This window comes from Rhinopithecus roxellana, chromosome 19 (genome assembly GCF_007565055.1).
Source record: "Rhinopithecus roxellana isolate Shanxi Qingling chromosome 19, ASM756505v1, whole genome shotgun sequence".
Taxonomy (NCBI): Eukaryota; Metazoa; Chordata; class Mammalia; order Primates; family Cercopithecidae; genus Rhinopithecus; species Rhinopithecus roxellana.
In genome coordinates, this window is record NC_044567.1 from 82231954 (window position 1) to 82246484 (window position 14531).

Consider the following 14531-nt stretch of genomic DNA (forward strand, 5'->3'; position numbering starts at 1 on the left):
GTCAACATATTTCTTTCCTTATTTAAGACTTTTGGTCTAGAATTTGACTTCATCTGCTATTTGTGTAGACACTTCTAATTTCCTCATTTAAAAAAATGCCTGTTAAGTCATTGCCCATGACTTACGTGTGTTTATTGTAAATAACATATAGCTAATTTTTTAAATCCAGCCTGGAAGTCATTGTCTTTTCTTCTCATTTTCTATTCTTGTGGCATTTTATTTTTGTTTCTTCCAAATGTGAGGCATCCCCCGTATCATCCTCTGGAATTCTCATATTCTGTGGGTGGTTCCACCTCTTTGAAAAACTGTTTGGCAAGGTCAACTAAAGTTGAACATAAAGTTGAATACACTATGACCTAGTAATTCCATTGCTAGGTTTATATCTCAAGACACACACACACACACACACACGCACCAAAAGACATACAAGAAACAAGAAAGTCATGGCGGTGTTATTTATAACAGTGCAAAACAAGAAGCCACTTGAATGTCCATCAACAATGAATAAATAAATTATAGCACATTCATCAGTAGACTACTACAGCAATGAAAAGAAATAAACTATTCTGGTTGCTCTCAAATGCAACAGCATGGATGATTCTAAACAACCTGTTGTCAATTATGTACAGATATGTAATTATGCCTTCTACATGATTCCATTTTTATTAGGTTCAGAAACTGGCTACACTAACCTATGTGAATATAATAGGAGTAATGATTTTTATAAGGAGGAGGGAAATTGGAAATGGGATGGAAGGGGGCTTCTAGGGTTCTAGTATCATTCTATTTATTGATGTACCTGGTAGTTTTGGGGAAGTGCTCAAAAAAACTACAAGACACATCAATAAATAGAACATTACTAGGTGTGCTTAAAATGTGCATACTTTTCTATAATGTAGGCTATACTTTCCAACTAAAATTTATTTTTAAAAGGTCTCATTGGATATTATATAGAAAACAGTTAACAGGAGGCAAGAGTAGAAACAGAGAGACCAGTTACAGATATGTTGCGCTACTCTAGGTGAGAGAGGATGGAAGGTTAGGCAATGGATATAGCGGTGAAGTCGGGACACATCAGGCCAACTGGGAAATGTCTAGAGTTTAAATGACATGCATGTGGATTGAATGCCGGAAAAAATGGAGGGTGAACAAGGATGATTCCAAACTTTTGGAATAAGAAACTAGCTGGGTGGATTCTGCTGCAATAATGTAGTCTATTCAGAAATGACAAAGGCCGGGCGTGGTGGCTCACGCCAATAATTCTAGCACTTTGGGAGACCAAGGAGGGCAGATCACCTGAGGTCAGGAGTTTGAGACCAGTCTGGCCAACATGGTGAAACCCCGTCCTTACTAAAAATACAAAAATTAGCTAGGTGTGATGGTGCACACCTATAATCCTATCTATTCAGGAGGCTGAGGCAGGAGAATTGCTTGAATGCAGGAGGTGTAGGTTGCAGTGAGCCGAGATCATGCCACTGCACTCCAGCCTGGGTGACAGAGCAAGACTCTGTCTCAGGAAAAAAAAAAAAAAAAAAATAAGAAGAAAGAAAGAAAAAAGAAATGAAGAATAAGATTGAGGCGACAATTATATTTCAGGTATGTGATCACTAAGGTCTTCTTTAAATATTCAGGTGAAATTGCAAGTGAATTGCTAGGAGCAGAAGTCTCTACTCAGGGGAGAAGTTAGACCTGGAGACATGTTTGAGGATCATAGTTTATAGATAACATACACTCACTCATAGAGTAGACTTTAAATAGAACCGTGATTATCTTAGAGTAATTAAAATTTTCTAGAGAGCAGTATTAATTTGCCACTCTGCTTAGTACAAAGATTAAAATATGTTCTTGGATTTACAAAAAATGATAAAATAATAGTTACTATATGCATACTTACAATTAAGAAGAAAAATGACCAAATGCCACTATTTTTTCTCCCATTGCGAAAAAGGAACGAAATCACATATGTCAAGAAAACAAGAGATGAGACATAGCCAATACTACACAGGATCTGAAAATAGAAACGTTAAAGTCCCATAAGGTAAATACTATCTAGAAGAGTACTCATACTTACTCCTCAATTTTCCAAAACTGTACAATAGCACAGGTAATCTGAAGTTCTTTGGTTTAAGATTAATAATATTACTGCATTTATGAAAAAAATAGTCTAACAAAACCATTTCATAATTGCTGCCACTTACTTGAATTAACAGGTTTTGAATTATAAATATAATCTCCTCTGGGCTAAAAATATAATCCATTATTTGCATTAGCAGGAGGATCAAGAAATATAGGGAAACATCCACCAGTGCCTGGCCAAACCAGTATGCAGAAGGGTAGAGGCCTGAAATCCGTAGCTGGGAATGAGCTTTTTTCTGATAAAGAAATAGAAGAATCATCAAAAGCTTCTGAAAAGCTGAAGTTTGGGAAATTGCAAATATATAGTCACGAAAACATTCATTTTTGCTTCGTGTTTTAGAAATATTATCCTGATTTAGCAAATGATACCACCACTCACCACACCCTTGTTCAGAGGCATTGATAATGCTGCGAGCCACGTCATGATTTCATCGTCTAAAGGGAAAATGCACCAACATAACTAGCTAATGTTCTGTCACAGAATGATTGGGCATGGCCTCAATGAGAAGACATCTTTTCTTTTTGAGACTGTTCTTTCCTTTGACATGAAAACTTGCACATTGCACAAAGGTTCAACATAAGTGGGATTACCATTTCCTGTAAGATACTTAAAATTTATGCTGAATGTAAATGGTGCATTTATCATTGGCATTTTATTTTAGGTCTAAGAAATGGTCCTCCAGTTGATTTCATTTAAAAACTCTTTAGGTTGGAATCAGCAAGACTGTCTTTAAAATGTTGCACTATTCTTACTGTCTTGCCGTAAGTCATATTTTCCATTATCGCACTGTGAAAACTAGTGAGTGGATTTTGCTATTGTGACCACTATAAGTCACATTATTACAGTGATAGTCATAACACAAGGTCTTGAAAATATGATCTGAACTATTTTAAACAGTAAAGCATAAAGGCAATTAAAATTTCAAATCTAAAATTGAGTCTATATAAGGAGATTCATTAGCAAAAAACTGGAATGCAAATAATTCTGGAAAGGAGAGTACATCTGGAAGGAAGTAGGAAAGAGGATGACAGTGAGGACTGTTGGAGAGTTGATATTTTCTATTCATCAACTTATTTAATATATATTTACAGAATGTGTACCATATGACTGACTTCATGTTGATTATGGGGCACTTATAAATTTAAGTTGCAGGGGAAGAGGAAATAGAGGCAATAAGCAAATAAATATAGTGATAGCTACCAAAGTAAAATTGTGCATGTGTTAAGAAGAATTCAGGGTTGTATTACAGCCTTTCAAAGAGAAATGAATTGTAACTCGGGGGTCAGGTCAGAGAAGGTTCCCTTGTGAAGTCATGGGCAGTGAATAGGATATATCCGGGTGACAGGTCAGAAAGCACTATGGGCAGAGAACAGTGGGAGAGAAGACCCTTTCGTGGAAAGAGGCTGATGTTCTGGGAAACTGGAAAGGAGCCAGTGTGGCTGGAGCATAGTTATCAAGGTGGCAGTGGCATCAGATTAAGGGAGAAAGATACACCTGGGTCCAGATCACCCATGGCTTTCAGACAATGGCAAGGATTTCAATCCTGTTCCTTGGTATGTTGAGAAACCATTGAAGGAATTTAGACAGAGAATTAACAAGGTCAGCTTTGTGTTTCTAAGGTATTACTCTGTCACACCGGGTGAAAAATAGAGACGGCTAATGTGGCCTTATAGGGTGGCTGTTGTGCTCGTTCAGAAGAGAGATGATGATGGTTCTGGCTGGTGTATTGTAGGAGAGATGGAGGAAAGCAGAAAGATCCTAGAAATATTTCAGAAGTATATTCCGTGACTTCACCATTAACCAGCTATGAAGATGAGAGAGAAAGAAAGACATTGACATCATGGGGCTGCCAGTTACATTTGAATTTTAGATAAATAACCTTTTGAGTATAAGTATGTCCCATGCAATATCTGGAAAATGCTCACACTAAAAAAGTTCATTGTTTCTGATATTAAATCTTAACTGGGTGTCTGTAATTTTATTTGCTTAATTCTGGCAATCCTAAAAAAAATAGCTCTTAGGTTTCAGTCAAGATAAAAGAATGAAAGATGAGCCATTATTTATAGAGATGAGTAACCATGAAGTAGGTAAAATTTAGAGAAAAATATTCCTGTGCTGATGATGTTTATGTTTATTCCTAGTTGACAGGAGATAGTTAACAACAACAACAACAAAAAAGCAAAGGTTCAGATAATGATAAGCAACATACATAGATTTTTAAGATAGGCTCATATAATAGTTATGGGAAATCTATTTCAGACTGGTTAAGCAGAGAAGGGGTCTTGGCTGAAATATTTAAATATTTGTGCTGAGATCTGAATTACTAAAAGCCAGCTGTAGAAAGAATAGAAGAAAGAGCATTCCAGCCAGAAGAAATGGCCAACGCAAAGGTCCAGATGATATTGGCATATTTGAGAACCAGAAGGAAAAGTGGGGTAGCTAGAGGAAGAGAGTACAAGGAAGAAAGGTAGAGAGATAAAAAAGAGACAAATGAAGGAGGGAGCGTTCTGCCAGACAACATAAAGAATTAGAATTTAATTCTACCTGCAAAGAGAAACTGCCAGGGTTGTTAAACAAGGTAATGAGATGATCTAATTTAAACTTCTGAAAGTTCACTCTGGTTGTATGAAAGGAATTAACTGCAAATAAGGAAACTGATGGGTAGCTCTTGCAGTGGTTTAGGCAAAGAATGACGATGGCTTAGACCAGGAAGAAAATAGTGGAGAGGGAGAGAAATGGATGGAATTGAAGTAGAACTTAAAAGAATTTCCAATGGATTAAATAAAGGAGATAAAGAGACAATGATAATGCCAGAATTTTATGCTAGAGCAACTGTAGACAATAGTGCCATTTGCTGAAAAAAGAAAGTCATGAGGTGGGCATATCTGGTCAGGAAAATACAAGTTTTATTTTGCCTGTGTGTGAAATATCTATTACTCAGCTATATGGTAATATCACAGAAGCAATTGTACATATAGAAGTCAAGAATTCTGGAACTAGCTGAAAAGGGTCCTAGAACTAAAGCCTGGACATTTAGGCATCAAGCATTAACATTTATGGGAAAGTTACTATATGGGAAGCATGGTTCTAAGTAATTCATTGGTATTATTTCACCACATCCTCACAGAAACCTATTTCAAATAGATGTAACTAATGTCTCATTTTATAGGTGATAAAAATAAGGCATAGAGTGATTAAGTAACTTTTGAGGTTCATGCAGCTTGACGATAGAAATATTGACATTTGAACTCAGAGGAGTTTACCCCCCGCCCCCCACCGACAAAGTGTGAGAAAGAGTGTCAAGAGCAGGAGGAAAAAGACAGTGAATATGTGGTCTTATAAGAGTAAAGGAAAAATAGTATTTTGTGTTTCCCGTGGGAGAAGTCACTAAAGATAGGGACAGTTCAAGAGCAGAATAAATAAAAATTAAGTCAAGCCCTTCAAAAACATGTCCTGAGCATTAGTTGATGATGGCAAGGACATGAAGACATGGGAGAGTGGCAGATAGACTCTGTTACAGGCTCCTTGAATTTTATTTTTTAAAAACTCACAAAAATGGAGCTTTAAAGGGACAATATTTTCCAAAAACAAGTCAAAGTGCTGTGGTGAGTTGGTCAGGGCTTTCAAACTGAGTAGCTTTACCACCATCTGGAAGGTAGAAACCACCACTGGGAGATGAGATGTGATTATGTCTGTGGGTAAGTGTCATAAGTAAAATTTTAAGTGATATACAGTTGAAAGTTGTCATTCCCTGTTAGCAGATGACATCTAAGCTGTCCTTCCTGAGGTCTCACATTTGTTTAAGAAAGATAGCATTTTCTTCATATTTGGCAATTATTATTAAAGTGCTTGATTATTCATTGCATCAAGTACAAAAATTAGATTTACCACTTGCATGTAAATTTATAGTTGTAAGGGTGGGTGAAGGGTTCTCTAGATATAAAAAACATATGAAGACTTTAACTCTTCTTACTTTGTAGTCACTGATGCTGCTCATTGCAATGTATGGAGTGAAAGAGGCTGCCACCGGTATCCAGAAGAAGGTGTTACTTCGGTACCCATACTCATAATCCGTATGCTCCTGAAATCATATGGAACATGTTGAGCTGATAGCGATTGGGCATCTGTTTCATCTGTACTTTCTTAACTAAATCACTCAAATAAATGAATTGGGCTGATCACTCAAAGCACTTCTCAAGGTCCTATGTGCAACTTCTTACCCACATTCATTTTCAGCCCTGTAGGACCTTCTGAACATGTAGCCTGATTTACCTATGAAGAAGCAAATTCAACCGAGTGATATGAATTGTCTAAGGTCACACAGTTAATAACTTGTAAGGTAGGCATGAAACGTCTGCTCTCTGACTTTATGGTTACAGTCTTACATGCATTGCTTATATACAAGGCTGATGTTTTAAGAGACAATAGAGATTGTGGACTGTCAGTGGAGGGGCTAGGAGAAAACCGGTCAGCACGCCCTCCATGTCAGGCATTATATTTTTTTAAAAAAATTAAAAGCCCTATACATGTTAAAGAGGATCTTGAGTTTTGCTACAAGCCTTAATTTTAAAAAAATTAAAATTTTTAATTGTGGGTACATAGTAGATGTATATATTTATGGGGTACCTGAGATGTTTTGATACAGGTGTGCAATGTGAAGTAAGCACATCATGGAGAATGGGGTATCCATACCCTCAAGCATTTATCCTTTGCGTTACAAACAATCCAATTATACTCTTTTAGTTATTTTTAAATATATGATTAAATTATTATTGACTATAGTCACCCTGTTGTGCTGTAAAATACTAGGCCTTATTCATTCTTTCTGTAAATATTTTTTGTGCCTATTAACCACTCCCACTCCCACTCCCCACTCCCTTTCCCAGCCTTTGGTAACCGTTGTTTGACTAGGTACATGAGTTCAACTGTTTTAATTTTCAGATCCCACAAATAAATGAGAACATGCAATGTGTGTCTTTCTGTGCCTGGCTTATTTTATTTAGCATAGTGATCTCCAGTTCCATCTACGTTGTTGCAAATGACAGCCTCTCATTCCTTATGGCTGAATAGTACTCCACTGTGTATATGTACCTCATTTTCTTTATCCATTCATCTGTTGATGGACACTTAGGTTTCCTCCAAATATTGGGTATTGTGAACAGTGCTGTAACAAACATGAGAGTGCGGATATCTCTTTGATATACTTATTTCCTTTTGTGGGGGTAGCAAAGGTGAGATTGATGGATTGTATGGTAGTACAAACCTTAATTTGATCTGTCATCAGTCACCTCACTACATTGCAAGTCATCGGTATGATGAGTTTTGATTTCTTTACTTCTCTGTTCTCTTACTCCCTCCTAAAACTCAGTACCCCTCTGAGATATTACAGCATATAAAAGTGGCTTGACTAAAGATGTATATGTGTAGATAAGACCCTGGGAGGGGAAGAAAGACTACACGTCCACCAAAGACTACATGTCCCATCTCATATCTTTGTCTGTGGATACTGTGGTTGATTTTTCCTGATTCGGAAGGCCTCTGAGGGAGGAAAAATCACAATTCATCTTGACAACCAGCTTCCTTACTCATGACTGAGTTTATAAATGACACAGTATGTCCATGTTATATCATATCCACCCACACTCAGAGTTTTATGTGACTCAGCCTGACAGGGTCCTTCCTAAGCTAAAAGACACTTGATGCCTCCTGGGTAGTTCGGCCAGGTGAGGACTTCCAGGAGTGGCTGGATGGGAGTGCTGTAGGACACTCCAATAGATGATAAAAATTATTGAGAAGGAGTCAGCACCAAGGCCTGAGCTATAGTGAGCCTGGTACTTTAAGATCAAGTAGAACAGGCTTACAGAATTGTAAGAGAGAATGTCAGGAGCTGGGTGGGGAAACCAGAGGTGGCAATTCAAAGAGAGAATTTGTCTACCTATGAGCTCGAGGTCAGCTGGGCTGGTGGGTAGCAAATACTCTGTAGTGAAGACATCTTTTTAAAGGTGGGAATTCAGGTTACTTGCTTATTCTTGGGAACATCCAATTCTTTGTTATCCAGATAATTGGCTAGTCTACTCAAATATAATAGTTAATGAAACACAGCGACACCTCAGTGGGCCACAGTTTCCACAGCTGTCTAATAATAACACAAGTTGAGAATCCCTAATCTGAAAATCTGAAATCTGAAATGTTCCAAAATTCCAAACTCTTTGAGTGCCAACATGACACTACAGGTGGAGGATTCCTTACCCGACTTCCTGTGAAGGATCACAGTCCAAACATAGGCACACAACACAGAGTTTATTAAAAACATCAAATAAAATTATCTTCAGGCTCTGTGTATAAGGTGCACATGAAACATAAATGAATTTCATGTTTAGACTTGGTCCCATCTCCAATATACCTCATTATGTAAATGCAAATATTCCAAAATCTGAAACAATTGAGAATCTGAAACACTTCTGGTCCCAAACATTTCAGATAAGGGCTGCTCAATCTATAATAGGAATAGTAATAACTATCTCAAATTCTGCTTGGTACATTTAAATATGCTACTACATATAAATCACATGGGAAATATCTGGTTTTGCCCTAGAGATTTTTGAAGGAAGGAGGACTGCTGAAACGTGGCTTGAAAGGACAATGGTATGATGTGCTTTGGAGAAGACAGGGCAACCCCCTTGACATCCCAAACCTCTGTAGCTTTCAGACAGCATGCAAGAAGCACTCAACAGTTCTCATAGCTCTTTCTGAGGAAGCACAGAGGTTAAAGCAAGACAGAAGTTATTGAATTACCTGGAAGATGGACACATCAAACAATGAACAATGTAGACTGGAGAAAGTTTGACGGTGTGGACTTTCCCGCAGCAGCCTACAGAGACTCTTCTGCTTCTGTGGCTTTCATAATGTGAAAATTTGCCAGATAGTGTCCCTTTTCTATTCCAAGGTGTTAGACTTCAAAGGGGAATGGAAGAGCAAATCACACCACCACCCACCCACCCACTTCCATGCCCCCTTAGGCCTCAATTTGATCCTGCAAAGTTTAAACTGAATACAAAATTGAAGTTTAGGACTGCACTAGAATGATTCTTCATAACAAAAAGTGACCAAGAAGCTATAGAATATGCCCAGGGTGTCATTTAAATCAGACGAAGGGTGTTTCAACACAACAAGATGAAAGGTGACCTGAAGACACAGAAGTGCACACCCACATCTCTACCCCAGATCTTCTGCCTCTGGGCATCTAAGCAGGCCTGAGAAACTAGATTTTAAAAAAGAACTGCCTTAGTTCTCATTCAGCCAGTCCCCAGATCTAATAAAGCTGAACATTCTTTAATGGAAACTTATTTTGATGCATCCCAAGAAAAATAGTTTTAATAGCAATAATAATGAGAAATATAATTTACTCAGCACCAGGAGTTGTCCTATTTTATGTGTCTCATCACTCATTCCTACAATAACTGGTTCAACTTAGCCAGGTGCTCATATTGCCTCATTTACTTCTTAAGAAAGTTTTGTGATAAAGTCTTTAATCTATTTTTTGTAGATTGATGACTTCTATATCCTATAGAAGTCAAGTTGCTTAAGAAGGTCACATAGCCTGACCTTTAAGTCTGTTTCAACAATGTCCCACTACCTACGGCCACAGATGGTGACAGATCTAGACCAAAAACCATAATGAGTTTTATTTTCTGTTGCTCCATTGACACCAAGTCATCTGAATAAGGTTATAATGTTCTGTGGTCATTTCTAAATGTGTGTGTGTGTGTGTGTGTGTGTGTGTGTGTGTGTGTGTGTGTTATAATGTGTGGTCATTTCTAAATAGTGTGTGTATATATATTACATATACAGTGATTTATATATATATAAAATATTGCACACAGATACATATATATATACACACACACAAGTTTAAGAATAGGTTCACAAAAAGTAATGTAATATTATTTTAGCATTTCAAGAATTTTCTTGAAAACTTATCATGACACAGTATAAGTGAGATACAATTATACTTACTTCAAAAAATGTGCTTCTGTCAGTCTGAATGTGTCCTGAAGAATTAAAAATTCCAAGTAGCCCATTGCTAATGACATCCAGGAGGACAGGAAAGCAATTCAGCCGTTTTGTGTTACATGCCACTGAAAATCTGTGATCCTGAAATATAACAAGCACCAATTCTAAGTCTTCATAAAGCAAATACAAAATTTAATGAGTGAATGTGTTAGAAAATCATTCAAGTTATTGATAATGTAATAAGGCCCAAGCACTGAGTGTGATTAATATCACTATCACTCATAATATCTGATTAATTCTTAGTATACTTAAAGAATCCAATATTGTGGTTTCTACCCACCATAACATCAACCATGTGGCTATTTATGCCCAAACATCACAAAACAAAATACTTCAAATAATATTCAGCAGCAACACTATGAAATTCCATAGTGCAACCTCAGTTTAACCTGGCTATAGACTTCATTTCAAAATGTGACACATTCATTTTATAAGTATATAATGTTTGGATACTTGAGAAATGGGAGGCAGGCAGAAAGTTGTAATGAAAGCATAGGTTTTCACAAATTCTGTGCTTACTTGTAAAGTCTCCCTTAAAATAACGTGTGTGTGTATGTGTATAATGTGATTATTTTTCCCTCAGAGAAAAATATAAGTAAATTAATTATCCATATTGCCCAAAATGTGGGCAAGCTTTGAGAACACATTTTTGCAATCATAAACAAATCAAATGTATTGTATTTAACCTAATTACCTAAACCAATGTTTATTGATGTTAAAACTACTTCACTGAGCATACTGAAAAATAACTTAAGATGTAATGAGAACTATCTTGAAGGTAATTTCTTACTTTATTGTTGGCATGGAATTTATTCCTGAAAATTAGCTGTGACAAATTACAAATGGCCACACTTTATGACACCTAACAGCTGTGATTTATGCGTTTAACATAATTATCTCATCTTTTCCATTTGCCTGCTGTAGAGATCTCTGGCTCAAATTCCTACAGGGTCTAGGCAGGGGATATGAATGAGTGAAGCAGTATGAAGACACAGAAAACAGAAAAGCAAAGGCCAAGTCTACATTGGGCAGTTGTTCTCAGTTCCAACTGAGAATGAGATTTAATTATTAGAATGGAATCCAATTGATAATAACGATCTAAATAAATTAATTATAGCAGTGCATTCAACTTAATCAGGAATAAAATCAAATTTCATTACATATTGTCATGCTGGAGGTTACGGGGAAATAACTGTAGTTCAGCTTCTCCTATAAAAATGAGAACTATCCCATTTGTCTGTGTGAAATTGGCTTTTCATTCAGTTGATCTGAATTATTCAAATTGTACTCCCATAGTCCATCTTTGGTGAAATACAGCAACTGGAGTCCAGCATACCTTTTCATCACCTGACACAATGATAGCACCATTGTAAGATGGGTCATCTGTGCCATTTCTGGTTCCAAAGGCATCCACTTCTATAGCTATGTTCTGTCGCCTCAGTGAATGTAAAAAGTTATCAATGCTTGACCCTACCAGGACGGCAAAGATTAAAGGAAGCAAAAATGAAATAAAACAATAGTTAAGTAATATTAAAAATACATTACATCACACAAAGCATATCATACAAAAGGACTGTCTAAGGATTTTCTTAACAAAGCAGAACTGATGTTCTGGTACTAAAATTCAGTCTAATATCATAGGTATGACAAGGTTACTTTATCTAGAGCCTAGGCATTTCATTATAATTTCTATTAGTACAGAAATAAGAATTGCTGTTAACATTATAATCCTTGAAGCTATTAATAGTCTATCTTTTTTTAATTTGAAACATTTTTTCCAGAAGCCAGCACAGCACAGATTTACAAAATGATACATGAAGACCTCAGAGGTGAGTCTATGATTTACCTCCCTACCTCCTCTTTAGTTGCTTTGTGCAACAAATATTAAGGTTAAGTAAACTTGCAGAATCTATTTCTAAAACAAACTCTCCAATGTTGTATTTTTCATTTTTTAACTTATTTTCTGTTTGGCCTCATATATGCTTTCTAAAACATATAGAGTTTATTTTTTTTTTCTTAGCAGTTCATGCTTTTTGGGGGCAATCTCTCAACAAGAACAACATTAGCAGCTGCATTTCAGTCCCATGTTCACCTGTCTTATTGATGACCAGTAAATGGGTCAGAGGATCCTGTGGTTGTTGTCCTGGTGAGAGGAAGTATGTATTTGGAGACAGTTCCCACGGGTAACTTTTCTGATATGACTCATAGAATAGATGCTCCAAAAGTTGAGGGATAAAGCTAATACCAAAAAGCAATAATCTATGCAAAGGAAAATGTAAAAGAAAAAAAATTTTAGCAACTTTTGTGGGTTTTTAAGTTTGAGGGGATAATGAATATAATAATGGAAATAAATTATAATCAGTAACCAAACATTTGAATCATACATTGCCCCATTTTCTTGTTTCTAAAATGAGATGGGTCATATGTATCTACCTTTAGTCTTTTGCTCTCTCTCAAGTGCCAAGTAGGACAGCTTGGCTTTGGGTTTATGAAGTCTGTGGATTATGACTCTTAAATCTCTCTTTCCAATCCCTACCTCATTGCCTTATTTCAGTCCTGCATTTCTTTCTTTCTCTGCACTATTGAAATTGGCATATCACTAACACGCATACTTACTACACTCTGAACTTTATCCCATCCTGTTACCAATTTCTGTAAATTACAGCATTTTCTCATTCCCCTGGGCACCAGGGCTCAATCATTTTCCACCCATTTCTCTCCCTTAAATTTCTTTTCTAATATTTGGAAATTCATATCTATCATAGCATCCTTATTGCTTGCCTCCAAACCTTGTTCTTTCTTCCTCTTCTTAAGTTGGGCTTTTATTAACTCCTTCCTGACTCTTTTCAATATTGTTCTAAATGTTTGTTTTCATTGTCTCCAAATTCTACTATCACCAAACAATTTTGCACAATTACCCAATTAAGCTTCTTAACATTTTGTTGAAATTACGTCAATGACCTATTGAAAATAAAAAAATAAAATATTAATAGTTCCTTAGTATTCATAAAATGCAAACTCTTTAGCTCTATGAATATATTTCAAAAATATTTTTACTTTTTCATTCACTATATGTTGCAATTAACTCAGATTAATAGTTCTTTAGATTTCTCATGTATCCGTATACTCACTAACACTCCCTCAGCCTGAATTTCCATTCTCCTCTCTCTTCTTCAAAATCTCCCTGAGCTTCCTATTTTGACATAATCTCCCTCCTACTAAATGCCATAGTTCACAGATTGTCTATTGTTTACTGTATGTCTAATCATCCTCAAGGGTGGACTGTCAGGTCTGATTTCTTTTGATATATGTTATAATCAGTTAATAATAGAGTGTTGCATAGAGGTGCTCACTAATATTTTTGGATGAATGAACGTTCTCAGTGAATGAGTGTTCCTGATGATGAGGTTGAAGTTCTAGGGGTATATGTGAACCTTATAGTGGGTTCCAGATATGATCGTGAAGCCAAGGCAGACTCTTTTATAGAGCCTCAAGACTGTAACATGGAAATTATGCCTAAGTTTCCAGTCTTCCAACTACAACATTAACTCTAACCCATGTTTCCAGCCTGACGTTCTGCCTTGTGGATTTCAAACGTACCAGGCCTCACAATTACATAATGAAATTCCTTAAAATAAGTATGTTTATATATGTATATCCTATTGGTTTCATTTCCCTGGGGAATACTGACAGCTACAGGTTTTGATACCTTGGGAAAAGAGTAAATGGGTCTTTAGGATGGGACCTAAGTACTAATATCCACGTGCTTTTGAAGAACTGCTTCAACCTATTGGTAAGAACAAAATGTGTGTGAAATTTAAAAAAAGAACAATTCCAACCCTTATCTGTTTTAATTATATATCCACATGATTAACAATGGTTTATTTAATTAAAAAATGATTTCTTTGTTTAAAAGACAATGTGCATCTACTGAAATTTATTTTACTTGAGTTTCTTTTATGTTTTGCTCTCAAGTTTATTTTTAGTTCACAGACAAAACAAATCTGAAACACTCAGATACTCACATAGTCAACAGGCTTTTTCCTTCATTCTTTAACTTTAGGAAGCGAACTTTTGCTATTGCACAGACCTGCTGCCTCCAGAGCGCCATGCCACTGATTGGTTTCCTTGTTTCATGGAAGGAAGACAAAACCTGTTCCAGCTCAACAAGGTTTCCTATATCTTTCGCCCCATCAGTTTGTAATTGTCCCCAAATTCCAATATCTAAAACATAAGATCAGTATTTTATAAAGTGCCATTTTAGTTGTGCATTATTTAGCTTTTTCTGTGATAAATCTTCCTACAAATGTGTCAAAGTTAC

General features: G+C 36.3%; 1 protein-coding gene and 1 long non-coding RNA gene across 5 annotated transcripts in view; one reads left to right on the forward strand and one right to left on the reverse strand.

Annotated features, from left to right (window-relative positions):
- ABCA9 (ATP binding cassette subfamily A member 9) overlaps positions 1 to 14531 on the reverse strand; it is a 77500-nt gene that overhangs the window by 22478 nt on the left and 40491 nt on the right. For 3 of the 4 annotated variants that reach the window (XM_030922565.1, XM_010353119.2, XM_030922563.1), the window contains 7 exons: positions 14236 to 14434; positions 12303 to 12469; positions 11547 to 11680; positions 10154 to 10291; positions 6111 to 6218; positions 2199 to 2372; positions 1895 to 2008 (listed from right to left, as the gene is read on the reverse strand). In XM_030922565.1, coding sequence (XP_030778425.1) covers positions 1895 to 2008; positions 2199 to 2372; positions 6111 to 6218; positions 10154 to 10291; positions 11547 to 11680; positions 12303 to 12469; positions 14236 to 14434 — 1034 coding nt within the window. The remainder of the gene's footprint in view (positions 1 to 1894; positions 2009 to 2198; positions 2373 to 6110; positions 6219 to 10153; positions 10292 to 11546; positions 11681 to 12302; positions 12470 to 14235; positions 14435 to 14531) is intronic. The other variant, XM_030922564.1, reaches the window with a different exon arrangement.
- Positions 6116 to 12211, forward strand: LOC104654035. The gene is made up of 3 exons (XR_746767.2): positions 6116 to 6237; positions 6374 to 6476; positions 11992 to 12211. It is a non-coding gene; the product is annotated as an uncharacterized LOC104654035 (long non-coding RNA).